At 41.6% G+C, this 27872-nt stretch overlaps 1 protein-coding gene across 1 annotated transcript in view; it reads left to right on the top strand.

Annotated features, from left to right (window-relative positions):
- Positions 1 to 27872, top strand: part of APBA1 (amyloid beta (A4) precursor protein-binding, family A, member 1) — a 110519-nt gene that overhangs the window by 56808 nt on the left and 25839 nt on the right. The window contains exons 2-4 of the mRNA XM_015405881.1: positions 6184 to 7391; positions 19347 to 19448; positions 23768 to 23807. Coding sequence (XP_015261367.1) covers positions 6237 to 7391; positions 19347 to 19448; positions 23768 to 23807 — 1297 coding nt within the window. The 5' untranslated portion in view covers positions 6184 to 6236. The remainder of the gene's footprint in view (positions 1 to 6183; positions 7392 to 19346; positions 19449 to 23767; positions 23808 to 27872) is intronic.

Below are 27872 nucleotides of genomic sequence, written 5' to 3'. Positions count from 1 at the left end.
AGCCCCATGAGGGGCCTGGCGGTGGACCTGCAAGGCCGGCAGGAGTGCAAGGAAGCCCCGCCAAGGCCCTCCCTGGCCCCAGGCAGGCAGGGGTGGGGAGAGGCGGGGAGGAAGCAACTTACCCTCCCTCTTCTCCTGCCTCCTCCTGGCTGAATGAGCGCCGGAAGCGGGGCAGCCGGAAGCAGTGGGCAGGGCTTCATCATGTGCCCCACCCCCCGCACCTCACCCGGGGGAACAGCGATCCCCCGCGATCCACCCCGAATCGACCTCTGTAAGTAGGTCTACTCAAAATCTTACATCTATTAATTGGGAGTTCCAGGGAAGTGGTTTTAGGATTGCACTGTGATTCTGGTTTTTACTCATTTAATTTAAGATATTTATTTCCAGCCTTTTTTCCAAAGGGCTCAAATTGACTTACAAAAGAATAATAATATTAAAAATACAAAAATCCCAGTAACAGTGGCAATCCATCCTAAAAGAACCAAAATTTAATTAATTCAATTTTCACAATTATATTCCACCCTCCCTCGAATGAGCTCAGGGTGGATCACAATCAAGACTTAGGCTTTACAGCATCACAACAACATAGTAATAATAATTAATTAATTAAAAACCATTAAAACATTAAGACAATGTACATCATTTTTGTACAGCCTCCAGTACTGGTGTCCCTTGATTCCAAGGCTATATAGCCTGGGCCGCATAAGATAATATCTTCAGCAGGGCCCCCCGCTTTTTTCCTGGACGCTTGTCGCCTCACCCAAAGGCCTGGTGGAACAGCTCTATTTTACAGGTCTTGCGGCATGGTAAAAGGCCCCGTAGGGCCCTGATCTCACGTGGGAGCATGTTCCACCAGGCCGGGGCCAGGGCAGAGAGGGCCCTGGCCCTGGTCGAGGCTAAACGGATGTCCCTCGGGCCAGGATAACCAGCATACCTTGGTCAGCGGAGCACAAGGCTCTCTGGGGTACATATGGGGAGAGGCGGTCCCACACACTACAGTACTCCAGCCTTCTACCCAGACCATCATTGAACAACCTTACAAGATAATAATACCTTATATCTACTTCAAAAGGTCAGCAGTGAAGGAGCCTGCCTTACTTTCTCCAGGAAGGCAGTTCCAGACCAATGATAGGACAACAGAGTAGGTACTGGCTTGAACAGAGGAGGATCATATTCTATGGGAGTGGGGTGTTGTGTCCCTGTGCATAAGCAATAGCTGGTATGTGGGAATAATAATACAATGACCTTGGACTTGGCTCTCAGCGAGACTCACCTGATGCACTGATTGGGAACAGTGACCACAGCATTAAGTACAGCATTCACATCAATGGAAAATTGCCCCAAAGTCCAAAACAATAATATTTGATTTCAAAAGAGGGAAATTACAAGGGAACTAATTAAGGAAGTTGAAAGGTGGAATTAAGAGTTGAATCTTTCCAGGAAGCTTGGAAACTATTTAGAACTGCACTATACTCAGATAGAATGCATACCTCAAGTTAGGAAACATATCACCATTGCAAAGTATCATTTTACTAATGAATATTCCCAACTTCTTTACTTCTGGACCAGATATTTGCTTTCTTCAGTCTTTTTAACAACCTGAATGGAGTTTGCTGGGGGGGGGGGGGAATGCTTCAGGTTGTTTTGAAATGCCACATCACCTTTCATTTTGTTAGTGAAACATGTTCTCAACTATTAAGATACCCATAAAACCTTCCACCCAAACTGTGGTTTGCATGTTAGGAGGTTGCATACTCTGCTTTCTCTCTCCTTTTCTCTTGTGTGCAGATTTCTTCCTCCCTTTCTTAGCTTGCTCTAACCATAGTGTGCTTTTATATCAGAATCAGTTAAACTGTTGTTAGAGCTAAGGAGGAATTGCCCACCAAACCATAACTTGAAAATAGGCTGTGTGGAGAACGAACCACTCTAATGAACTGAACAAACCTCCATGGGAAAAAAGTGGTTCGTTTTTGGATCCAAGAACAATGCGGCCAAACAAACCAGTTCTAAACGAACCATGAACTAGCCTGGTTCGTGCTCATACCGTGGTCCATTTCTCAGTTTGTGCCCATCCCTAATGCAGGTGCTTACTTTTCTGTACCTTTCACCTCTGTGGCTTTGATTTCTCTGTATTAGGATTTCTTGCTATGATTTTGCTTTACAACTAAATGTGCACTAGACGGAATTAATCTTTGTAATACAGGTTCATGTAAAGCAACGTCCACAAGAGAAAATAATAGTTCTTGTCTTTATCAGATGTCAGATAAACTATTTCCAACATAATTAGTTGTTGTAGATTTTCCATTGCTGTAGGTAATGACTCAGCCCTACCCCACCTTCTGGAGTAGATATAAATTACCCGCCTACCATTTTTTTCTTCTCACCTTGACACAGAGAGTACTCCATCTTTCTGTGTTATACCTCTGAGGATGCCAGTCACAGCTACTGGCGAAACGTCAGGTTCTACAATGCCAAGACCACGGCCACACAACCCGGAAAATCTACAGCAACTAATGAACTCCGGCCGTGAAAGCCTTCAACAACATATTTCCAACATAGTTAAGTGATGTTTGTCATCTGCGAATCCTCTCGTTGGCTTTAGAAGTTATCTGATGTTGAAACCCATAATCAACTGGTGTAAGAAAGTAGAAATTCAGTTCAGCTGGAGGAAATCCCTCATACAGGGGCCTAGTTAAATGAGGTGGTTTTTGCAGTTAATGGAGTGGATGATATCTGCGCGCCTTGAAGTTAGAAGAGAGGGCTGAATTTAACATGGTGAAAGCTTTCTGTGCAGTCAAGAGAATTGTGTGGCCTTCAGTCAGGAGCCAATAGTGCCAGAAATCAACCTGTTTCTTTCATTTCTTTTTTGGGGAAAACAATCTATCATGGTCTGAATGCTGAGCTAGGAGTGCTTAGGGAAGCATTTTCTGGTACGTGCCAGATCATTAGAGCACAGCTGCTGCTGTGAGAGTAATTAATGGAAGAGAGTTGCATTTTTCTGAGATGTAGTGTATCTTTATTTGCAAAGCCATGTGTCACCTTACACTTCTGTGTTGCAGGATGGAGTATGCAATAAAATGTCATGGTGCTCTGTAAATAAAAAATGCTATACAATTTGATAATTGAGATAAGAGACTATTTTAGAAAAACAAACCCTGCCACCTAAATTGAAAAAATGTAAAGACTAGATATAAGAAAAACATTGCAAAATTTCATCTTTTCTTACAGTTCCATCCTGACCAAATCTTTTTTTCAGCTGTTCTCGCTTAATATATTATGTCATACCTTTACCATCCACTTCTGTGTTTCTGTACAGTTTATTTACAGAAGTTCTGTTCACCACATTCTTCATTCCTAGTCACACAAGCCTTATAATGGCATAGATTCTAAATACTGAAATGACTGCCCAGAGGCCAAAAACAGTTATTTTGGATACTTCAGGATGCGTATTCAAGATGACTCCAAATTATTTTTTACACAATTAATTCAGCATAAAGACAACCTATTGGTTTAGTTATTGCAGTTGTAACTACAGACTAGGCTGATGCTCAGACCATACCTCTAAATATGCATTCTCAAATTTACATTGTTTCTTAATCCAGGTTTATAAGAAGGCACATACCTGGTGGCCTTTGGTGAATGAACATTTTTTCAGGTATCCAAGTAAAAAAGCTTCACAAAATGTGGCTGCTTGTTTCTGTTAGACCAGAAATAATTATGTGAGTATGTGGGCTGCTAAACATTACTGTAGGCTGATAACTCCTGTAGATTTGTTGCAGCACTGGAGAAGATATTGCATTTTTAAATTTTGATGACATTTGTAGGTAGCTGTACTGATAAAACAAAAAGAATGTGCCATTCTTTTTACAAGGACTTACCAAATGCCACAGAAACAGTAAGCAAGCTTTTGAGTTCTGTGGAACACTTACGTCAGGCTAGATGTAGGCCAGTATCTAAGTCCCATGCTTTGGTAAGGAAAATGGGGACAGGGTTGTGTTTCCAAGTATAGTTCAGCCCAGGCACTAAACCATTAATATGATAGTGTATTTACATTTCTTAAATAAAATAGATTTTTCAATTGTATGAAGATTACATGTACAGAAGGAGGTTTTGTTATAAGATGGTACCAGACTGTTATGTTGGGGCCCTGCCAATATCATACATTTGTGAGAACTGTATCCCTTTTTCTGGAACCAGGAGCTAGGAGCTTGTTCTAGAATATTTGAGTATGTGGAGGCATAATAAATTGTTGCTGTCTTGAAATGCTGGGAGAGTCTAAAGAAAGAGGCACCTTAAAATAGGTGGTTCATTTTGGCATCTAGAACTAAAATAAATGGGAACATTCAGTTAGGAACACATTCTGGTATGGAGTGGTGGCTGATAGATGTGTATTATATGGTTACCAACTTAGGGTTGGGGAATGCCTGGAGATTTTGGTGGTGGAGCCTGAGGACGGCAGGGTTTGGGAAGAGGAGGGATTTCATTGGGGTATAATGTTATATTGTCCACCTTCCAAAGTGGTCATTTTATCCAGGTGAACTGATCTCTGTCACCTGGAGATCTGTTGTAATCCCAGGAGATCTCCAGCCACCACCTGGAGTTTGGCAACTCTTGTGTACAGAGAACACTTGCCTTTATTCCAGGCTTAGTAGCTTGTTCACATGCTCAGGGAACACTTGAAGGCCAGCAGTGATGTCATAGTTGCCAATCTCTTGAGAAGCTTGGCTTTAGAATTTTTGCGTATATATAGTGAATTATCTCAGCTGCTGCTCAGAGATTAGTGTAGCCATCTTTTTAGTACAGAAACTAAACTAATGTATACCAACACTCCAGTGACCCATACTAACAAAACTCTCTTTCCAGCACTGACTGCAAAGGGTTTAGCAGGAGTGGTTAAGTATAATTCACACCTTTCATTGTCAGATTCACAGATTTCTGGCTCCACATCAGTGTTACAAGTGTGTTAAATATTTATTGGTGTAACACATCCATTTAGAGCCACTTCATGTTATAAATGCTATTGTTTGACAGGCATCTTTTTTCTTTTCTCTAAATTTTAGTAAACCACAGACTACAATTTACATTTTACTCTTGAGTGCATGCCTTGATTACAGTTCGTATTCTGGAGCAGCTTTGCCTTTCAAACACTTCAGTTATTCTCTGCAGAAACAAAATGGGTTACAGTGGAAGGGTCAGAGGGAGAAAGCCAGTCATGCTTACTAAAAGCAGTTCTAATTTATTTTGCTGGCCCTCTTTTCAGAGCTACCTGATATTTCTGAGTTTGTTTCTTGGCTCCAAATCAGAAGAGAGAGAAAGCTTGTAACAGACAGTTGCATCCAATTTTCCTTAATCATAGAAAGCATTTTAGAGAAAAAATTTTCATTGCAATGACAATCCATGCATTTTGGGGAGCCATGTTTTTCACTTGGCTTGAAATGGTGGGTTTAATTTTGACTCTTCCCATACCTTGTAACATGAATACATGACACTGCCTAATACTAAAATCAGGATCAGTATTGTGTACTCAGATGGGCTCTCCAGGGTCTCAAGTAGAGATCTTTCATATCATCTACTACCCGATCCTTCTGGAGAAGCCAGAATGGCGCTGTCACACCCTCCCCATGGGCAGCTATGGTGATGGCAGCTATGGTGATGGCAGCTATGGGCCACTTGCCACTTGCCCAGGCCCAATTGAGCTGGTTCCAATGGTGGGAAGCATGTCAGCCCACTGGGATTTTTCCTGCTGCTGCTTTCCCATTAGTTGTATCCTTCAGTGTGCCGTCTTCTTTTTCCTTGCATTGTTTTGCTTTCTCCTTCAATGTGTTCTTGTTTGCATATATTGCTTGCAAGATCTCCCTGAGTGTCAGTCCTCTCCATCTGTCTGTTCAATTGCAACATCTGCTAGTATTCGGAATCATGTGATTTTTCTTCATTCTCATCAGTGTTTTCTGTCTAGATCATAAATTAACTTTTGTAACACTTGACTTAGGCTCTCTCTTTATCAACTGACCCACTGCAAACTGATTATAGTGTGTGACAGTTATCTATTTTATAGCAAACAAGATCATTTGTTGGTTTCCTGTAAAGTACTTCCTGATACTCAATTTAGTATTTGTTGTTATCTTCAGGGTTTTGCAATCGTTTTTAAACTACATAATAACTTGCTTTGTATTTTTTTTGCAGCTTCAACACACACAATGTCAGCAGAATAAGTGAGACACCTTCTAGAGCCTGCCATGAACCATTTTGAGGGACCGCCCGAAGGAGAGGTGAATGGCGAACTAGCAACTAGGGAAGTGAATGAGTCTGTGGAGGCGGACCTGGAACACTCTGAGGTAGAAGAGGAACAGCAACAGTATGCCATTCATTACCCAAGATGTGCCAATGGCAACCATGAAGGACATTCTAGACAGGAAGAAGAGGGCACATTAGCACGGTCAGCAAGTACCGAAAGCGGTTTTCATAATCACACTGATACTGCTGAGGGAGATGTCATAGCCACAACAGAAGATGGCTATGAAGGCGACAGAGTCCTAGAGAATGAGGATGAAAGCGCCTATGCAGTACAATACAGGCCCGAAGCAGAGGAGTACACAGAAAATGCTGAAGCAGAACATGCTGAGACTATTCATAATCGAACTCTTCCCAACCACTTGCACTTTCATTCCATTGAGCATGAGGAAGCCATGAATGCCGCATATTCAGGCTATGTGTACACCCATCGGCTCTTCCATCGAGGGGAAGATGAGCAGTATGCAGAACCCTATGCTGACTATGGGCTGCAAGAGCATGTGTATGAGGAGATAGGAGATACTCCTGACCTTGATGTCAGGGAAGGTCTTAGGCTCTATGAACAAGAGAGGGAGGAGGCTGACAACTACCGAAAAGAAGCTTTGGGAGCCCGCCTCCATCACTACGATGAACGATCTGATGGGGAGTCTGACAGTCCCGAGAAGGAGGCAGAGTTCGCACCCTATCCAAGGATGGACAGTTATGAACAAGAGGAAGATATTGACCAAATTGTGGCCGAAGTCAAACAGAGCATGAGTTCTCAGAGCCTAGACAAAGCTGCTGAAGACATGCCAGAGGCAGAGCAGAATGTGGACACTAGTAATGCTCCTACCAATGTTCATCATGAAAGCAACAGTCAACTTCCAGTTGGCTCTAAGTCTTCTGCTAATGTAGGAGAATCAGTGCAACGATATAGCAAAGAAAAAAGGGATGCGATATCACTGGCTATCAAAGACATTAAAGAGGCTATTGAGGAAGTGAAGACTAGGACCATTCGTTCTCCTTATACCCCTGATGAACCCAAGGAACCTATTTGGGTGATGAGACAAGACATCAGTCCAACTAGGGATGGTGAGGATCAAAGGCCACTAGAGGAAGATGTAAGTATGCCACATTGTTAGATTACATTTTTATGACAATTTCCATGGAAAAACAAATTTCGTCCTGTAATCTTTACTTTGACATTTTGATATTTGGTATTGTTTTTAACTGCTTTTGAAGCAAAAGGTTACACCACTTAAAAAAAATTTCCTGCATAAAGTGGTATGTGCTTATTTGCTGCTTCACTGATTAAATATATTTGAAAATCAAAATTATTACCTCCCCTTTGGTTACCTCATAATGTTTGCTGTAATATATTGGTAACCAAAGAACATAAAATATAAAAAAACACCCTGATTTACATATGGTTAAGGTAAGGGATGTAACCTCCTGCACTAATCTCAAACATTTGATATAATCATTTGATTCTGACATACATAGTGTGTCACTGAATGTCTGTATAGACTCAATTACAATTTAACATCAGACCATGATTTGGTGGTCTGTGAAAAAACCTGAGGTTCACAGGCTTCCTCTTTACCGTGCACACTCACGTTGAGTTCTGCGATCCCTCCTTTCCAGTTTCAGTGCAAACCATTGTTTTGTGGCATCTGAATTGGCAAACTGTGGCACGAAATTGTCCTTATACCCTGCTTGGTGGTCTTAAACTAGCTGTTTCTGAGCCTTGCCTCATCTCATGGTATTGTTGTTCTGAGGGTAAAACTGAGGAAGGGTGGGATAAAAACAATAGTACTCCTGTGTTTTGAATGCCTCTGGCCCCCGTCACACAGGGGGGAAAAGGCACGGCCAAAGCACGGCTTTTTTGAGCCGCACCAAAAGAGACGCGTGGTCAGACAGATCAGACAGATGCCCCGAGCCGCCATGCAGTTGCTCCCCAGCATGATCAAATGCCGGGGGGGGGAGCCACAGAATGGAGAGCGAGGCAGCCGGCTGCGCATGTGTGTGCATGAACAGTTTGGCCGGGAGCCTTGAATGCTGTGGGAGACGGGCGCGCCGGTGATCCCACGGCCGCCCTTGCTGCGGAGTTTCAGGTAGGTAGTACTCTTTTCTAGGTTTTTTTTTTTTTATGCACGGTTTCGCCCGGAAAGGACGGATCGGGGACGGGTGCGCTCCGCTTACCAGATGTTGCAGTGTGATCGCGCCTGTTTGATGCGCTCCCCAATCCGTCCCTCTTGCGGGGCAAAACCTCCTGTGTGACTGGGGCCTCTGATTACTTACCAAACTTGAGTCTCTGTGTTCTTATGAACCAGGGTAATTTGTAGTTAGTTAGAAAATACATTAGGCTGCACCTGAGTCGGGTCAGCTGTTATTTGTACTTCAGTCTGTAGTAGGATTGCTCTCATCTCGTTTTGCAGAGTGACCGGTTCAGTTACAGCAATCACAGTTTTTGTGAATATGCTCTTAGGTTCAGTCCCAGACAGTAGATCTGATATGAGGACTGGGTTGTGGTAAGGCTTCTCCTGCTGGTGAACCTTTAGTCTGACATGGTGTATGGCAGTGCCTTATGAACAGAACTGGTGGTGGTAGTTCTTCTCTTTTCCTCCCCCACATACACATTCAATTTATATACCGCTCCTTCCTGAGGGCTCAGAGCGGTTTACAGAGACATTTTTGAACCTAGCTAGGGCCACAGTGTAAGGGGTGTGTGTGAAATGCCTACCAGGCACCCAAGCAGCGGGGTTCTGTTGTTCTTTCGGCTCTTCAATGGAGTCGGCGATGGAGTCTCGGCAAAGTTCTTCTTCCCACAGCGACTCCTTCTTTATCAGTTCCCCAACCACATATCTTTTATAGGGAATGTGATGATTCACTGCAGGCAAACATACGCACAATAACAGAACCCTGCTTTTTGTCTAACGCAAATCATCCTCCATTAGCTATCAAGATCAGATTAAGAATGGACATTTTCCACCTCCAGAATTACTTAGACCTCTTTTAATAACCATTTCAAAAATGCCAGTGCTATTGGTTCTGTTTTCTGTTTGTTTTCTTCAGCATATTCTGCTTTACAATTGCATTGTAGATTAAATTAAACAGGAGTCCAGTGGCACTTTTAAGATTTTAAAAACAAAATTTATTCTGGCATAATCTTTTATGAATCAGAACTCACATCATCATCAGGTACCTGATGAAGTGTGCGTACGCATGAGAGCTTATACCCAGAATTAAACTTTGTTGGTCTTAATGGTGCCACTGGACTCAAACTTTGTTCTGTTCTCAGATACGTAATACTGAATGTTAGGCAGAGAAAATTAAAACTCTAACAGTACAACCTGGAGCAGACTGGGAAGTGAAAATGGCCATGGAACTAGCTAAACTGAGTGGCCCTGTGGTACTACAAACCAGCTGTGCAGGGGTCACTCAGCTCAGCAATACAGACAGTATTAGCCCACCCATTACTTCCTCTGGCAGCAGTGTGGGAAAAGAAAGTTGATGAACTGACCAATTACCATTGCTGATGAAGGGTAGTCCCTAAAGCTCTCATAGAGTTGCTAGAGCTTGCTTATGTTCGCTCTAAGCCATCCGTGACACTCTAGGACGGTGGCCCACTGAGATATTTCCCTGTACATTAAATAGCAAACCCCACCCCTGAGTACGATACTGATATATGGAATGAATAGTCAAAGAGTGGAGAATATGATCCTTGTGTTCCTTTTACCAGTCTTTCAATTTACCATGCATTGAATTCACTGCAATTTGCTTTTCTTTAGAATCCCCTCCTCCAATTACTTAGTAGCTGACCAAACAAAATTATAAAATAATTAATGGTTATAATGAAGATATAGTCATTCTTCTGTTAATAGATATTTTAGAGGGGAAAACCAGGCTTTTAATTCATATTGGAAATGTAATTTGGGAAGACTTCAGATAAGACTGAGTTACAAGGAAAGAAGCAGGTGCAGGTATTCTCCTCTTACTATTCATCTTCTTGCTACTCAAAGGGAATATGTTCAAACCCTATGCAGGGGCAACTTGAATGTTTCCCACAAAGAGAGATGCAAAAATTCTATTTTTAAATGAAATAGAAATATCACTCAATGGTCCGCTATATGTTTGCCAAAGGATCCAGCCAAAACATAGGAGACATCTGATTCTCAAGGTGTTTTTGTGTAGTCACCAATCTTTTGTTAGAATCCTAACTTTTGAATTTTGGCAGTCTATAGTGTGTTATACACATGGAAGATACTGGTTTTGAGTACTTGAATCATCACTTTTTGAAATACTTTTTATTAGTATTTCAACAGAATATGCAAGAATGAAGTGATAGCAGTGCAGCTTACAAACAGGGCAATTTGACATAATGCATTGTTACATTCGCATTACTATGTTAGATCTTACAATCTGTCATTAGATTCCTTGTAAGATCTAACACTTTTTTTTTTTTTGAATTTGTAAGATCTAACACTTTTGAGGGAAATGCTTCTCTTTCTTTTAGGTCAGATTCATTTTGTTTTTAACTTAAATTAAAATTAACAAATTTCGTCAGTTCTCAGTCTGACACTAAAGCAGCTTTGCAAAGCATCAGTTTTTCCACAGCAGGGTCAATCTATTATTAATAAAGGGAACAGAGAAGGTTGCATTGAATAATTGAGCAAGTTTCAGGTGTTGCAAGAACCTAAATGAATGTTACCAGCGGTATGGATATGTTTATGTCTTTACTGTTTGCTAAGCAAAAATTTCAGAGCGGCTGTTGAGAACACTTCCAATTGATACTATGAACCCCTAAAAATTATGCAGTAAGCCAACTAATATTGAACAATTTAAAGGTTTGAATAGTTAATAACTCTTGCTAGCTAAATGTTGGGAAAAGGATATTGAATCATTAAATTGTTGTGTGCGAATGCTTCAACTCCAACATTTGTATTTGATGTATAAGGAAGAAGAGAAAAGCAATTCATAGCATGTTTTTAAACATTTTTATTTGACAGTAAATGTTACTGATTTCAGTGGTAATTATTTCTAAATATGTGCACATGATCCTGTATGTGTTTATAACAAAGCAAGTCCCACTAGATTTTCTAGGATTTGGTGCTAATTGAGTGCACATCTGATTGCAACCTTGAGAATGTATTTGGGTTTTGTAGTATACACCCCTCGTATGATGAATAGTACTTGGATGATACATGTTATTTTCCAACATGGGTGTTGCACATACATAAGTAGTCATTTTCCATAGGGCTCAAGTGCACTCCAGGGACCTTCAGTAGTTTTTACTTCCTCACGAGTGCCACTTGAGACTGAGGACTTGACCAGGGCCTTAGAACTAACACACTCCGTAGACAGGTAGCAGCTGTGGCCTCAGTTCTGCATCCAGTCAAGGGCAGTCCTCTCTCATGCCACCCAACCATCAAGCATTTCCTCAGAGGAGCAGCTCTTTCCATCTGCTTCCTGAAAATTTCCTGTGGTTCTTCAAGCACTTACCAAGCCTCCTATTTGAACCACTGTGAGAGGTATCACTCAGGTTCCTCCTGCTTAAGATGTTGTTTCTTATGGCCATTACCTCTGCCAGACACTTCACAGAATTGGAAGCTGTGAAGATTCCTTCTAATTGAGGTAGAGGAGGACGTCCTGGACCCACCCTGATTATAGGGGAATCTGATTGCTTGTGGATAACAGCCCTCTTGTCTCAACTTTTTTCCTGCTGTTAATGTTAATCATTAAATATTGTTTCTTCTCTGAAGAAGGGTTGGCCCTCTGGCCTGTGGGATGCAGAATTCTTCATCAGGGTAAACAAAGGATCCAGATGGAGAACCACCACATCCTTCTGGAAAATTCAGAAACCTCTAGCTGTAAATAGAGCTCTCACAATTGTTTGCAGTTCTTTGTGGATGTGTAAACACACACCCCTACTGTGAAACTAGGTTTGTAGATTTTAGAGACACTTCATAGTTCTATAAATAGGGTAGATGGGGCCTGGAGAGTTCTCAGAATTACAACGGATCTCCAGTAATCAGAGATCATCTCCTTTGGAGAAAATGGCTGTTTGGGAGGGTAGTCTCTATGGCTGCATAAGTGTCAAACATGCAGCCCGGGGGGGCGGATCAGGCCCCCCAGAGGGCTTCTATCAGTCCCTCAGTGGAACTGGTTGTCTCCTGCTTCTTCTTCCAGTTCTGCTGCTGCTGAGTCATCCTAGCTTGCTTTGCTAGTCTCTCTCAGTCACTCAGGAGAGATAGATAGGCAAGTTTCTGTTCCCTGCACTGGCTGAGGGAATGAGCCAGAGCTTGCTTCCTGGCCAGGCTGCTTCAATCACACAGGAGAGAAATGCAAGCCTTTCTTCCCTTCCATTGGCTGAGGCTCCTCCCTGAAGGGAAGGAGGGAGAGCTTGCTTTGCTTAGCTGCCTCAATTGCATGGGAGAAATACAAAGCACCTTTAAGACCAACAAAGTTTTATCCAAGGTATGAGCTTTTGTGTGCCTTGCTACAGTGTGTGTGTGTGTGTGTTTTGTTGGGCTTGTTATCCTGTGGCTCTCCTGGGTGCAACTGGGTTCCCTCCCCCTTTTCACTATATTCATGCCCTCATGATCCAGTTTTGCTCAGTAGGAAAGCAGTGTGAATTATTTAGATGAGAAATAAAAACAAACCAGTGAGGTGGATTAAGCTGAGAGTGTGTGTCCAGACCAAGTTCACCCAGCACATTTCCTTTACGGATTTTGAACTTAAGACTTCCCAGATAGTAGGCTGATACTGATCACTGAGGAAGACTATAGCTTTGTCAACAAACACACAGCCCTCAGTCTGTGTCATGGTGCCTTCTCGTGTTCTTGATCAGCACACAAAGCAATTAATGTACAAAAGCTCACAATGCCCAGCTATTTCATATTTTCCCTTGGGCTCTAGGCTCAGAACTCTGGGCATGAGATTTCTGTAGTGAATGTCAATAAATCAAAAGTAGGTTTGCAGTTTACAGATACACATTTGAACAGCATACTCAAGATTGTAATAGAACAGACATTTTGATGCAGTAATTCAGAGCAAGAGGTGTCATCAGACACTGTTAAATAAACAAAATATTGCAAGAGTGGTAATGTTTTAAGCATGTTTTTATTTTAAGTAAAAACATTTTTGTTTGTGTCCTTTGAGAAGTTTATATCTCCGCTACCCGGCATTACATTTTATGACATACATGGCCTGGCCCAACAAGATTTCATTTATGTCAGATCCAGCCCTCATAACAAATGAGTTCGACACCCCTGCCCTACTGAGTTCTCTCCCCTCCCCACATTCTACCCTTCTCAGACTCTGCTCCCAAATATCCAGGAATTTCCCAACCCAGAGCTAGAGAATTAAAACATGAGTAGCACTGGTGCAGTATTCTTCGCCTACCCCAGTAATGTACCCACTACTCGTTGGTTTGGTTCTGAGGGCTTGGGGGGGGGTAACAACTCTTGGTTTGAAAATTGACTAGCTCTGAAGCTGTTTCCAAGCTGGTCTAGATATTTTCACCCTTCTCTTAAATTATATAGAATCTGAGGAAAAGCTACAATTAGGAAAACAGTGAAAATGTAGTTCTCTCCATAGCAAAGCTCTCTCACTCAATAGTTACTGATACTGGGTTAGAACAATAGTGGGTAAGGTCAAGGCGAATTCACTCCAGTTGCTGCACAGCAATCATCTTCTTGGCCCCTTTGTCTCCTTGAATATTTCCCAAGGAATTTTTCCCCTTTGTTTGATGGATTCCTGTTAACTCCCAAGTATTTGTAATCTCCCACACAGCTAAATCTTGCCCGTTTTGTTTCTTCTACTGCAGGCACTTTCAGGTTACCAAAACAGGTGGAAAAGGCTGTTAAATCTTATTCTGTTTTATCTTTACTAAAATGTACATGCTACGTAATAATATAACCAATTAAAGTAAGGGCATGGTAATTTCACAACTGGACTTCACAAACAAACATATGCAGACATTGTGCGTTTGTTTTGTTCTAAATTAGAAACTTAAAAAAAATTAATCCAAGGTTAAGGATCAAATTCTGCTTCTTTAAAAAAGCTAGGTATATTATACATCTCACATTTTATAGGACATTTGTTCTGCTTCAAATGTGTACCTTCAACTTAACAGCAAATTTAAATCAGGAATAGATGAAACAGCTGTTGTGAAACAAGGATAGTCTGCTTATGGTAGAATGACCATCTTATGCATGTTTTTGCAGGACAGTAACAAAGAAGGTTAATCTACATAGGTAGGACACAGGCAGCATCTCATGTTACAGGTTTCATTTGCAAATCGCAGAGACATAATACCACTGGAAAAAAAAATTGAAGGCACTTGCTGACTAGGAGACAAGCAGAGCAGCAGCAAAATCAAAATGGAGAATTTTTGGATGTATCAGGCTGAATATTTCAGGAAAATGGTAGGTGAAGTCTGGCAAGAGTATAAATGGCAATTTGCAGAATGTTTTATTAACCTTCTGAAGATAGTCCAACAGCGTAATATAGGAATTAAGGTTGCCTATATCAGATAATACTGTATTTGTCTAAGTTTTGTAGATACAAAATATAAGCATCTGTCATTTTACTGGAGATTTGGGTCAAATATTTAAGAGTTTTCAATCTTGACATTTTAGTTATTTCTGCATCAGTTTATGCTGCAGTAAATGGAATATTTTATGCATATTTTTGTTAGTGCTAAATACAGTATTTAAATTGAAAAAGTAACAGTGTGTGTTGGAAGCCACGTTTACTAATAATGTTTGGTATTCTTGTCTGATTGCAAATGTTACATTTTACAGAAGCAAATCTTGTGGTGGAAATACAAGAAAAATAGGTGGGAAATAGTCATGCAGTTCTTAAATGGGATATATCTTTCACTATTAGTATCTCTGTAATTGTGCAAATGGGTAAAATATTTTAAAACCACAAACTCCTGAAATGGTAGTGCATTATTTTAAACAGGCTATGAAAACAGTTGGGAGAAGTCTTGCTTTCCACATTAGCTACATGCATTTAGGAATTAAAAATGATTGAAAACTCTGATAAAATGATTGAAAACTCTGAAAAACCTCTTTACCATGGACAATATGGGATGTGTGTAATCACAAGCATCAGTCCTTCTTTAAAATAACCTTCTATGGAGTGGGGGCAGTAGGGGCTCTATCATCTAGGGTCTAGGGCTGTGAACACTTTCTCTTCATGAATTTATTTCGAGCATGGAAAAAGTAAACATCATTGAAAGGAAGAAGGCCAGCTGAAGTGTGGTCACCATTGGCTCAGGCAGCAGATACCTAATGGGAACTTACTTCTTTTCAATGCCCATTTTTCTGTATAGGTGAGGGGTAGGGTTGCCAGATCCAGGTTGGGAAGCCCTGGAGATTTGGGGATGGATCCTGGGGAGAGCAGGGACCTAAGTGGGGTACAATGCTACAGAGTCCACTCTCCAAATCATTTTCTCCAGGGGAACGGATCTTTCTAGTCTGGAGATGAGCTGTAATTCTGGGGGAAACCCAGGTCCCACGTGAAGGCTGGCATCCCTAGTGAGGGGATAGACTAATTTTCACTGCATGGTTTTAGGAACATATCTGCAACTGTGCCCTTAGCCTGGTAGAGAAGTGGGAAGGCATCTGCAGGTTCCCAGAACACAGTGAAAGGTGTGTCCCCCTTCCCTTTTGGGAAGGGATTTGGTACTCCATCATTGGTCTTCCTTTGAAAGGGCTCAGAGCAACTTGCATACATTCTCAAGCGGTCTCCAATCGAGACAAACAGCTTATAGGGGCCAGACCAGTTTAGTGCTAGCAGTAAAACTGTGTCAAGTGCTTTGTAACTTTCTCTAACTTCTTGGTACATTAACAGTGTGGGCTTCAATAAATACAAATAAATCAACAGAGGGGTGGACTTGAGGAAAGAATAGACAGATGTAAGGAAGATGGGAGAGACAGCTGCATTCCTACCCTTGAAAATGCACTGGTTGCCTCTTGAACCTCTATTTAGTAAATGAAATGCTTAGAATGGATGTTTTACCTGCATTAATAATACTACAGTTTTTGTGCATTATGAAGATCTATATCTGTTTCTACCACTTTCAACCACTATAAAAGCTGTGTTGGTCCTCTGTCCTGTAATTCATTGTATTACTGTGAACTAGATTTGTTTTTTACTTTCTATTAAATTTCACTGAAAGCAAAGATTAAAATAGTAGGAATAGGGATCCCTGAGCCCTTCTATTCCAATCAGAAGGTGGGAGTGGGTATTGCAAAGAAGGGAGTCAGGATGCAAAAGTACCATGCAAACTAGTGTTGCCAGACCCCCCCCCCCGTTCAGCGGGGGTTTACCAATTTGGAGGGGCTCCTTCCCCCCCTCCAGCCAGCTGGCAGGTTGGGGGAAGCCCCACCCCAAGAGCGACCATCTGGCCTCGTCCCCATCTCTTCTCAACAGCATTTAAAGTGCTTAAGCGCTGCTGGAGGGAGGTGGGGCCGCGTGCCTGCACCCTAATCCTTGAATTCGGGGCTCAGAGTGCAGGCAAGCGCAGCCTCCCACCCCACCTCTCCCCAGCAGCATTTAAAGGATGTCTTTAAATGATGCTGGGGAGAGGTGGGGGCTGCACGCCTGCACTCTAACCCCCAATTTGGGGCTCAGCTTGCAGGTGCGCGCGGCCTCCCCCCGCCTCTTCCCAGCAGCATTTAAAGCTGCTGGGGAGAGGCAGGGGCGTCCGCTTCCCAATGTGATGACATCACTTCTCTGTGACATCATCATGCTGGGGATTCCCCACCCCGTCCAGTAATGCCCCCCAAAGTCCCCCACTGGGGACTTTGAGGGACCTGGGAACCCTAATGCAAACACGAAAAAGCCAGGCCTGAGGCTGGAAGGTTTTTGGGTCTGCTCTATATTTGAAATGCTATAGATTCATTATTGCAGAGCTAAATTTCTGCAGATAATTGTACTTGATTATAATTTGCAGCTTGCTTGTTGCAAAAAAATTAAACTAACCTCGGCATGCAATAAGAAAAAAAGTTAAGTAATCTTCAAAAAGTAACCATTTCTTCTTTGAAATCTAGGATTATATGTTTTATCCTTGAATATAGCTTTTAAAATATCACTTAAATTGGTTGCTTAAATAAATGCCAATATATTTTATTTATTTATTTATTTATTTATTTTTAAAATTTATATCCTGCACCTCCCTGCCAAGGCAGGCTCAGGGCGGCTTACAGTATACACATATAAATATATATGTTAAAACACTAAAATATGATAAAACACATGTAATTAAAATCACAATATATAGAATCATACACATGCAGATCTGTTTTCAAACAATGCTATAGAGGGTTGGGCTAGGGACAGACCAGGCTACAAACCTGAAGGAAGGTTCAAGGCTGCAGAAAAAACTGGGAGGGGGGAATTCCACTGGGGATTTAAAACTCCTCAGAATAACAGAAACAATGCCTAAAGCTTTAAGAAAAGAATTCTTACTCAATTTGTAGTAGATGTTGAGGATTGCTAAGCAACCATAGTAATATGGACAAGCCTTGGTTTCCATAAAGCAAAGTGGCAGGGGGCTGGGGCAGAAAAGAATGAGAGGCCAAAACAATCCTGGAAAAGATTCTACTCCTCTTTCCACTGTTATATCCCCCCTATTGGAGGAGGACTCACCAGGGACAGAAGCAATTGCTGGAAACTCACTACCTACACAACCTTGTTGAGTAGTGGGGACCACTGTGCAAATTGGCCCAGCCTGGTTAGTTGATGGGTGAGAATGAGGCAGGGAAAGGTGATGATATGGGGGTTACCAGGAGGAGGGAAAAGAGGAAATAGAGTGCAGAGGGGGATATAAGGGAAAATGAATTGCCCCATGCAAGGCCTTGTGGGCTCCCTACCATGCAACTGGGCCAAGCCCAGGTGCTGGCAATGTGCAGCTGGGCTGTAGTAGAAACCGTTGTTGACGCTGAGGAGGAAAAGCTGAAGGGGGGGACAGATATGTAGGTTGGATGGTGGGTGCAAAGGAGAGCAGGAAAAGATGAGAGGCTATGGGGGCTGGCAAAGGAAGAAGAAGAGGAAGAAGAAGAGGAAGAAGAAGAGGAGGAGGAGGAGGACGACGACGACATTGGATTTATACCCCGCCCTTCACTACCCAAAGGTGTCTCAGAGCGGCTTACAAACTCTTTTCCCTTCCCCTCCCCACAACAAACACCCTGTGAGGTAGGTGGGGCTGAGAGAACTCTTGACAGAAACTGCTCTTTTTCAAGAACAGCTGTGCCAGAGTTATGGCTTGCCCAAGTGCATCCAGCCAGGGGCAACTGGAGGAGTGGGGAATCAAACCAGATTAGAGTCCGCGCACTTAACCACTACACCACACACCAAACAGAGGAGGGGAAAATGAGATATCCCTCACAAGTCTTTGCAGATCCCCCACTTGTCTAATTTATTACTACATACGTTGCTAAAATTATAGTTTTAAGTAGATTTAATATTTTGTTGATTTAATATGTTGTAGATTTACTTGGAAATAAATTTCATTAAATTTCATTAAATGTAAAGAGACACAGGAGCTGCGGTGGCTCAAGTGGTTAAGATGCTGAACTGCAGGCTGTGGAAGGTTGGTAGTTCAGCAGTTCGAGACCCGAGTGTGCCGCATGACGGAGTGAGCTCCCGTCTCTAGTTCCAGCTCCTGCCAACCTAGCAGTTCAAAAGCAAGAAATTGCAAGTAGATAAATAGGTACCACTTCAGTGGGAAGGTAACAGCGTTCCGTGCGCCTTGGTGTTTAGTCATGCCGGCCACATGACCACGGAAATGTCTTCGGACAGCGCTGGCTCTTCGGCTTGGAAACGGAGATGAACACCGCAACCCTAGAGTCGATTCGACTGGCTTTTGAGCAAGGGAACCTCTACCTTTACTTTACCTAAAAAGACTTGCTTCCATTTATTTCAGATCTAACAATAATCTGGTGAATTTTTTCCCTCCATGTTAAATTCTATGTCTTCTCTGTTTTCCTTGAAACCCTATCCCCAGGACAAAATGTGTCTCTTGTTGACTCAGGATTGAATTTTGTTGTATTTTCTACTAGTCTCCATCTCCTGATTCATCTTCACCACGAGGTGCCGAATCATCAGGTATGCAACATCATCAGGATGTCTGTGGTATGGCAGAAACACCCACTAATAAGGAGGTACTTTTTTTTTTAATCAGTGGTTTTATTTATGTTTAGGTTGCAATTGTGTTTTGTGCATTAGATCTTAAATACAGCCTGGAATATATATACTCAGAAGTAAATTTCATTAGTTTAAATAGAATCTATTTAGAAACATAATCTTAATATTGTTAGAAGTTTAACAGATCAAAGCTGTGACCTTGAACATAAGCACTGTTGGAATCAGTTTAAATCTATCTAGAATCAGCATGTTGAAAGTTACTGATAAACTTCCATTTTGAAAGAGCTTCCCTAACTTTTCATATAGTTCCACTTCCAAATTGTCTTTCCACAAAGTGGAGTCAAGTGTAATAGAACTACAATCCAATGTTTAAAAGGCATGGTTATTACTTTACTTGGAAAAGCTTTATCCTAAAACTTAAAAATAGCATTTTATAGTATGCGGTACTTACTAGTAATAGAGAAGTTGATTCTGCTGTTTCTTAAAGATAGCAATGTGCAATTGATTCTTTGTGACCCACCTTGGGCAAGAAACTTCACTACCTCCATTAAGAGTTCCCTAAGCCGACCTCTTGCAGGGAGAGGCAACCCGAGGGACTGCATTGCTGTAGGTGAGAAAGAGGGACACTCTGATACCAACAAAACGAGAACTAGTAAATAAAATCTTGGAGGCTGCGGAATTGGATAAATTGACTTTATTGATAAAAGGTGCAACAGATTCAACATTCCAGAATACTTGGTCACGGTTCTATAATTGGTATGATAAGCATATGTAGGCAAGCTTGCAAGAGACAGACTAAGAGTTTACTAAATGAAATATATACCTGTTAGGATGATAGAGACAGAAAAGTTGCTTACACAGTTCATGAGAAATTGTTATTAAGGTGGAATAGGCATCAGTATAAATATTGGTAAAATTGAAAATAACCTCCATGTATCTGTTTGTACGTTAGTATGTATGTGTATGTTATGATGGTTTGTGTATGTTAAGTGGAAAATGTAATAAAACCCTGCCCCTTTGGGGGCAGTTTAAAAAAAGAAAAAAGAAAGAGGGACACTCTCACTGGCAGTCTTTAAACAGTGGCTGGACAAACACTTGTCAGGGGTGCTCTTGGCTGAGCATTGAGCAGGGGGCAGGGGGCATTGAGCAGGGGGTTGGACTAGATGGCCTCTGTGGGTTCTTCCAGCTCTGTGATCTATGAGCTGCTTGAGGCCAGAATAATTAAACCAGTACTACAATAGCTGCCTAAACTTAAATACACCTACAGCAATACAGTCCCTCAGGCTGCCTCTCCCTGCAAGAGGTCGGCTTAGGGAATTCTTAATGGCGGTAGTGAAGTTTCCTTTTCCTCTGGCTCTTCTGAAACCAAAGTGCTGTTCTGCTGTGTAGTAATGAAATTTGTAACACAACAGTCAACAGAGCTGGCATTCAGTGGTCACAGCATTTGTAGAATTAATGGTCTTTGAGTCTCCTTGTGATTACCAACTGTTACGTGGAAAAACTGGTCCTGTCTTATTACTTTTCTCTGGGGCTTTTATTGGAGGTTGTGATCACCAGTGAAAAAATTGTGCAAGAAGGTTTTTATTTTATTTATTTTATTTTTCTTAAAATTGGGGTACTTTCCTGTTAAGCTTCCAAGTACAGTAAAAACTTTGTTAACCATTGTCATTGAGGATCTGGGGTTGCTGGTTAACCAAAAATGCCACTTAACCAAGTATTTACTGCAGCCACGGCAGATGCCTGCTACCTGTGTCTCCCCAGCCTGAGAGGAAGAACAGGTAGTGGGGTCCCAGTGGGCTCTCGCCCTTGGGTGCCACCCAGTGTTCCCTCTAAGCTGAGGTAGTGTGAGCTAGCTCACAGGTTTTTAGCCTCTGGCTCACACCTTTTTGTCTCAGCTCAGGAAGGAGGGCTCCAGAGCAAATTAATTTATAGAGTAGCCAAATCGCTCGCTCACAACTTTAATGCCAGAAGCTCACAGAGTAGGATTTTTGCTCACAAGACACCACAGCTTAGAGGGAACATTGGTGCCACCTGATCTGGAGCAGCGTGAGTGGGCAGCATCCATAGCCCCGATGTGCTCCCTGCCCCCATTCAGCTGATCAGCTCTGTAGCAGGTGGGCCCATGGCACCCTGCCTGTTTAAATCCCCATCTGCCATACAGCTGACTGGAAACGGAAGGACAGTGACATGATCCTCCATTGAGAGGCAGAGGCAGGCAGCCTGCTGGTTAATCAAGTTTGCTGGTTAACCAAGTGCCAGGTAACACAGCTTTAACTGTATTTGCTTTCTACTTGGAAGCAACTACAGAGTGTATCAACCAAAACCAACAGCCCCATTCTGAATAACCATGCAGAGGCTATCCAATCAAGAAATAGCTATCTGAAGAGAAACAATTACTGAAAAGCATCAGTCACAGAGGTGGGTCACTTGTAGACATCCTCCAGGCTGGCTCATATTCTCATCCCATGGAGAAATCTAGAGTAGGGATTTGCTTTCAGGAGTGGTATTCTTCTCTGTCCAGTCCTTCCTGTGATAGCTGTCCTTGAAAAAGAGCAGTTTGTGTCAGAGTTCTCTCAGCCCCACCCACCTCACAGGGTGTCTGTTGTGGGGAGGGGAAGGGAAAGGAGTTTGTAAGCCGCTCTGAGACTCCAAGTGAAGGGCGGGGTATAAATCCAATCTCTTCTTCTTCTTCTTCTTCACTTGTAGACGTCCTCCAGGCTGGTTCATAGTCTCATCCCATGGAGAAATTTAGAGTAGGGATTTGCTTTCAGGAGTGGTGTTCTTCTCTGTCCAGTCCTTCCTGTGACAGTGTTAATAAAAACTGAAGTAGTTGGTTTGGGCAAAAAAAAAAAAGGTTGTCCCAGATATTGTGTTCTATCCAAACACCTAAATAGGGGCTGTATCACTTAGAAGATTACAGGAAATGTGTTTGACATAAACCTTTGTTCCAGAATGTAACAGAAATATGTAAAAACAACTCTCTTTGAAGGAGGGAAAAAGATTATACTAATAATGATAGCTATAATAATAGTACAGCATATCTGTTAATTGAAGACTATATAGCTAAGCTTTTCTCAGAGATGCTATTTGTTGTTCTGCTGCTTTATTATCTCTCCCTACTTGAATGCAGGTGATAAACCTCTTTAATCTGCTCATAGCAACTGGATGAATTATTTAAAAGGATATCAGTGTAGGTGTATCAAAAGTAGAGCCATTAAAGTGGATCAGATGGTCATAGAAAATAAATGTCACAATTTCACACCAACACTTAATTTTCTAGAAAACATTGTCAGTGTCAGCAGGAGTTCTTCAGTTATTTGGTAGTAACTCTTTTGGCATTTTTCTCTTGAGGCAATGATCAGTTGCTTTCTCACTTAAACATTCCTATAGTACTCTTATGGCTCAGCTTGTAAACGTAAAATGAATCTTATTAATATCATCAAAAGATTTTTAAACCCCAAAAATATTATCAGCATAGATGTGACTTAATTTGTTCATAGACAGCCACATGGGTGTTTACGTAGGTCCCACTTACAGCCTACTTTTTCAAACAGTAGTTTACTAAATCAAATTTAATATTTTACTTCTGCACTCTGAGGAGTAAGCTACTGCTATGCCTATCTTCTAATCTTAGGCCCAGAAGAAAGTTTAATACCAAATCTCTGCTATAATACGAGAACATCCTGCATAAACTGTCACCATGAAAGCTATCTCTGTAGGTGTGTGCGTGCACTAATCCTTGAAGAGACAGTCAGAAAATTAGATTGACCAGTTTTTAGGACTTAATCAAATTATCTGTTTGAAAGCTGTCTGTCACTAACAAGTTTTGTGATGGATCATGAGTGTTCAGTCCAGTAAAAGAACAGAATAATCATTAGACTGCTTAAAAGTATATCCAGACTTTTATACTGGAGCACAAAGAAAGAGTACTCAAAAGATCTTTTATACAAATGAGCTTATAAATGATAGTTTTGGAACTTTTATACATTGGTAGAGTCATTGTAAACCCTTGAATCACTTCTTGCCGTTTTTGTTTAAAACATGATGTGTGTGGGTATTGTCTTTGTTCTCGTGAAAACTGCTGTCGTACTGAAGCCAGTCTGGAATTGCCTTAATGATGCTAATGGTATACACTGCACTCCAGGATAACTCCTCAATAATTAACAGGTGCTTTTGAAACATTATAACTATTTAATAGTATGTCTACAAAGACTGGATAACCACTGTCACTGTATGATGAATAGTATTGCCAGGTTTGCATGAAAGCTTTTTTTATTTTAAGTGCATACCTCAGCATGCTTTGCTTGGTTTGATATCTTCTTTGTCTTAATTACAGTCAAGAAAAAGCTTGGCTTCATTCCCAACATATGTTGAAGGTAAGTTATCACACCGATCTTTAAAGCAAAATAATTTTAAACTTGTCAATATAATTATAGAACTATTAAATTTACTGACATCAATCTGTTTCATATAATATTTTTACTAAGCAGGTATTCTCTGTGGGAAAGTCCACAGACTTTTAAGTCCAGTGTAAGTTTCGTCTCTTTGCAGTGCTGAAGCTGTGTTGAGCTCAAGGAAAACTGCTTCCTGTTTACACTGGCTTCTTGTTTATATCTCCTTTCTGTCATGGTGCATGTTCAATCTATTGTTGGTCTTCCTACGAGGGAGGGCCTCTGAGTTCTATTGCCTCATTCTACTTTTCCCAGTGAATACATAATTTTGTAAACCTCTATCATGCTGCTCCCCTATAGTCAACTCCCCCCCCCCAACTACGAAAAGCCCCAGATTCTTTAGCCTTCCTTCATAAGGAAGGGGATTTCAACTCCTTAACCATTTCAGTTGCACTTTTTACATCTTTTCTAACTCCATAATATCATTTTTGGGACAAAGCAACAAGCATTGTATACGGCATTGCAAAATGGAGCGATATGACAGAACTAGACAAAGGCATTACAATACGGACGGCTTTATTTTCAGTGCCTTTTCTAATAATCCCTAACACTAGGTCAGTGTCAGGTTTTCCACCACAACTTCAGGATCTGTTTTCTGATCAGTCACTTTCAGTTCAGACCCCATCAAAGTATATGTGGTTAAGATTTTTGCTGCACTATGTAGCACTTTATGCTTGCTTGAACTGAACGTCATTTACCAGTTTGTTCTCCACTCACCCAGTTTAGAGAGATCCCCTTGGCATGCTTCGCAATCAGTTTCGGTTTTCACTGTCCTGAATAATTTGTTGTCATCAATAAACTTGAATCTTTACAGCTCAGCCCCTTTATTAACAATTTAAATAGAACTTAATTAGAAAACAACTTCAAGTGCCTGTGGTTCACTGGTAGAGTATCTGCTTTGTATGCAGAAGGTCCCAGGTTCAATCCTTGTCATCTCCAAAGAAAAGGGCAAGGAAGCAGGTGATCCTGGAGTGTGACTGCCAGTCAAAGTAAACAATACTGACCTGGATAGGTTAGCGATCTTACTCAGTATGGGGGGGGACCCTATTTGCATACTTCTTTCCCCTGTAGGGACTATCTATTTTTACATTGTTTTACCTCTTGGCTAACCAGCTGCTAAACAACCAGCCGCTTGTCCTTGTATGCAATGACTCCTAAGTTTCCCCAAGAATTTTAGGTAGGGGACATTGTCAATATGTGCTTGGACTTCCAACAAGCTTTTATTTGTCAGTTCACCCTTATCCACATCCTTGTTAACACCGTTAAAGAATTTCAAAAGTTTAGTGTGGCAGGATTTTCCTTCATAGAAGGCACATGGATTCCCTTTAGTAGGGTTTGCACAGTGTGTACGTGGGGGGCAGGCAGAGCTTGCTGCTTCTGTTACCAAAATGGTCAGCTGTAGAGAGGTGAATTGATTGAATGAAGGATTAGCATGTGAGCTGGTTGGTGGCATAGATGTGAAGTAAGAGATGAATCTAAGGATCAAACCAGACAAGATTCCGTAAGATTCAATATGATGGGCTGAGGTGGTCTCCGTCAGGCCGGGTCTCCACTGGGCAGGTTCTACTCCACGCTGGGCTAGGCTGGGCCCATAACCCTGTTGTGCGCTGTGTGTAGTACAGCGTGTCTGCTTCTAGCCAGCAGTAGTCAGCCACCAGAAGTGTTTCAGCCACTCCAACTCACCAGCCACTCACCAGAACTCAACTGCAGAGTAAGCTCTGTATAGCACCACACAAGACAGTCCTGTGGTAAACTATATACAGAATTTATTTACAATATTTACAATCTTCTGACAAAGTGCTCCGCCAATCACCATTACACGAGAAGAGAATGAACAGGGCTGCACTTGTCCAGTTATGCACATACAGCGTCCAGTCAGCTAATTGCTGACTCATTGTCACTGACCTCATCTCTTATCAGGACTTTACCGGTCAGGACCAGTTTCCAGCAGCTTGCCTGCTGACACATAGATCACCATGATCTGACAGCTGGATATTAACATCTGAGAGTGCTATCATCCCAACTTCAGACAGCCCTCCAGATCTTCTATTTGCACTGCTGGAGAAACCATATATGCAACATTTATGTTTTCCCCCAGTGGGACAGATTTTATGTTGGGGCAGCAGCACAGAATTAAAGACCGAAATCCCTCTTCCTCTGTTCCTTAACTAATATCCAGTATATCCCCTCATCCTGCTGCAACTGCTAGGTATCAAGAACAAATATGCTGGCCATCTTCCAGCATCTCCTCTGTCCATATATCATTTTTAATCTTTCATTTTCCAGCCTGAGGCACATTATCATTTTTAATCTTTCATTTTCCAGCCAGACACAGAACTTGTACTTCGGGTTGCATTTTTAAAAAAAGAATTGATAGTAGCCAAAAGATTTGTTTATATGTTTGGGATATCCATATGGTGCCAGTATTTCAGATTAGCTAATGTACCTGTATTGATGCACTAGGTCAAAGCTGGACTGAAACTTGAAAACACTTTCAAGCAGGTTGGTTTGTGCATGCTAAGTGGCAAATTAAGCAGCACTGAAACGAATGGTAACAAATAACAATGAGGTTGCATGCTTCCGACTGTAAACTAAATTCTGCTCATATGAGAACCAACCTTAAATCAGACAATCAGTAATTGGTTCAAGATTGGGTTATTGCTTCTTACTTAGATTGGCTTTCTGCTTCCTTGATCATACAGTTTCTGAAGACGGCACCTGTCTGTATATATAAAATATATCTAGCATGGGCTGGAATCCACAGCCTTCTAAGCCAACTTTAAATGTTATTTATTACATTTTTATCCCTCCTTTCCTCTAAGAAGGTCAGGGCAGCATGCATCTCCACCCCTCGCCTCTTTATCTTCTCAAGACTCTGTAAGGTTGGCCAGGCTGACAGATAGTGACTGCCCCAAAGGCACCCTGTGAGCCTTGTAGCTAGATAGGCTAGATTTGGTACCCTAAGTATACTACACTGGCTTTGACTGCAGTCTTGCAAGCACTTAGGGTGGAATAAAGCAGCCTGAATAGCCATGACTGCCCCAATCTCAGCAAAGCTTGGAAGCTAAGCAGGGTTGGCCACGGTTTGTACTTGGGCGGGAGACCCACCAACAAAGACTGAGGTTGTTATGCAGAGGAAGGCAATGGCAAAATCACCTCTGCTCATCTCTTATTGTGAAAACCCTGTAGTCCTGGGGTCACTGTGAGTTCATTAAGACTTGACGGCACCCAATTATTATTATTAGGAGGGAATACATTCCATTCAACTTGCTTCAAAGTAGGCATGCCTAGGAGTGCACTTCAGTGGGGCTAACATAGTGTAGTGGTGTGTGCATGCAGGCTGAAGTGGTTAATGGATTCCACTTCTGCAGTAATGGCTTGGTTCTAATTTAGTTGCAGGTATTGTTGAGTACTAACTTCTTGGTTGGTTTTATTTTTAAATAAAGTTAAGTTTTAATATGTTGTGTAGATCGCTTGAATTTTTCTTGTATTAACCAAAATATTTTCCATATTTTAGTTTTGTACCCCAGCACAAGCCCTTTGATCTTTTACTTTTTTTCTAAATAGCTCCTTTTTATTTGCCTGACATAATGAAATGTACATTGTTATCACCAGTATAAATGTCTTCACTATGTCCGTAGTAACAAAGATTCTAGTCAGCAAGCAGAAGAAAAATAAATAAATATACCACCAACTAGTTTTATGGAATTGTCATAGCCAAGTACGTAATGGGGCTAAGGGGATTTAAGGGTAAACACAATTCCTTAAGAAGTTGTGGATTTCCTTAAAGAGCTGATAATTCTCTTTGCGGTGGTGGATTAGGTTATTCCATCTCTTAGGATTTACCTTCCAGGTTTCAAATCCAGTGCCTAGAACATAACTGAGCAGTACATTTGTAGAAACGTGTGAATAGCATTAGTCACGATCTCAGTGAGGCCTGTCAACCAGTGCAGTGATTAGGTACCAGACAAATAACCCAGGCCCTGATGT

The sequence above is a fragment of the Gekko japonicus genome, unplaced genomic scaffold (genome assembly GCF_001447785.1).
Source record: "Gekko japonicus isolate JY-2015 unplaced genomic scaffold, Gekko_japonicus_V1.1 scaffold1507, whole genome shotgun sequence".
In the NCBI taxonomy this organism is placed as follows: Eukaryota; Metazoa; Chordata; class Lepidosauria; order Squamata; family Gekkonidae; genus Gekko; species Gekko japonicus.
The sequence above is the reverse complement of the archived record's forward strand: the minus strand, read 5'-3'. Positions and strand labels throughout refer to the sequence as shown.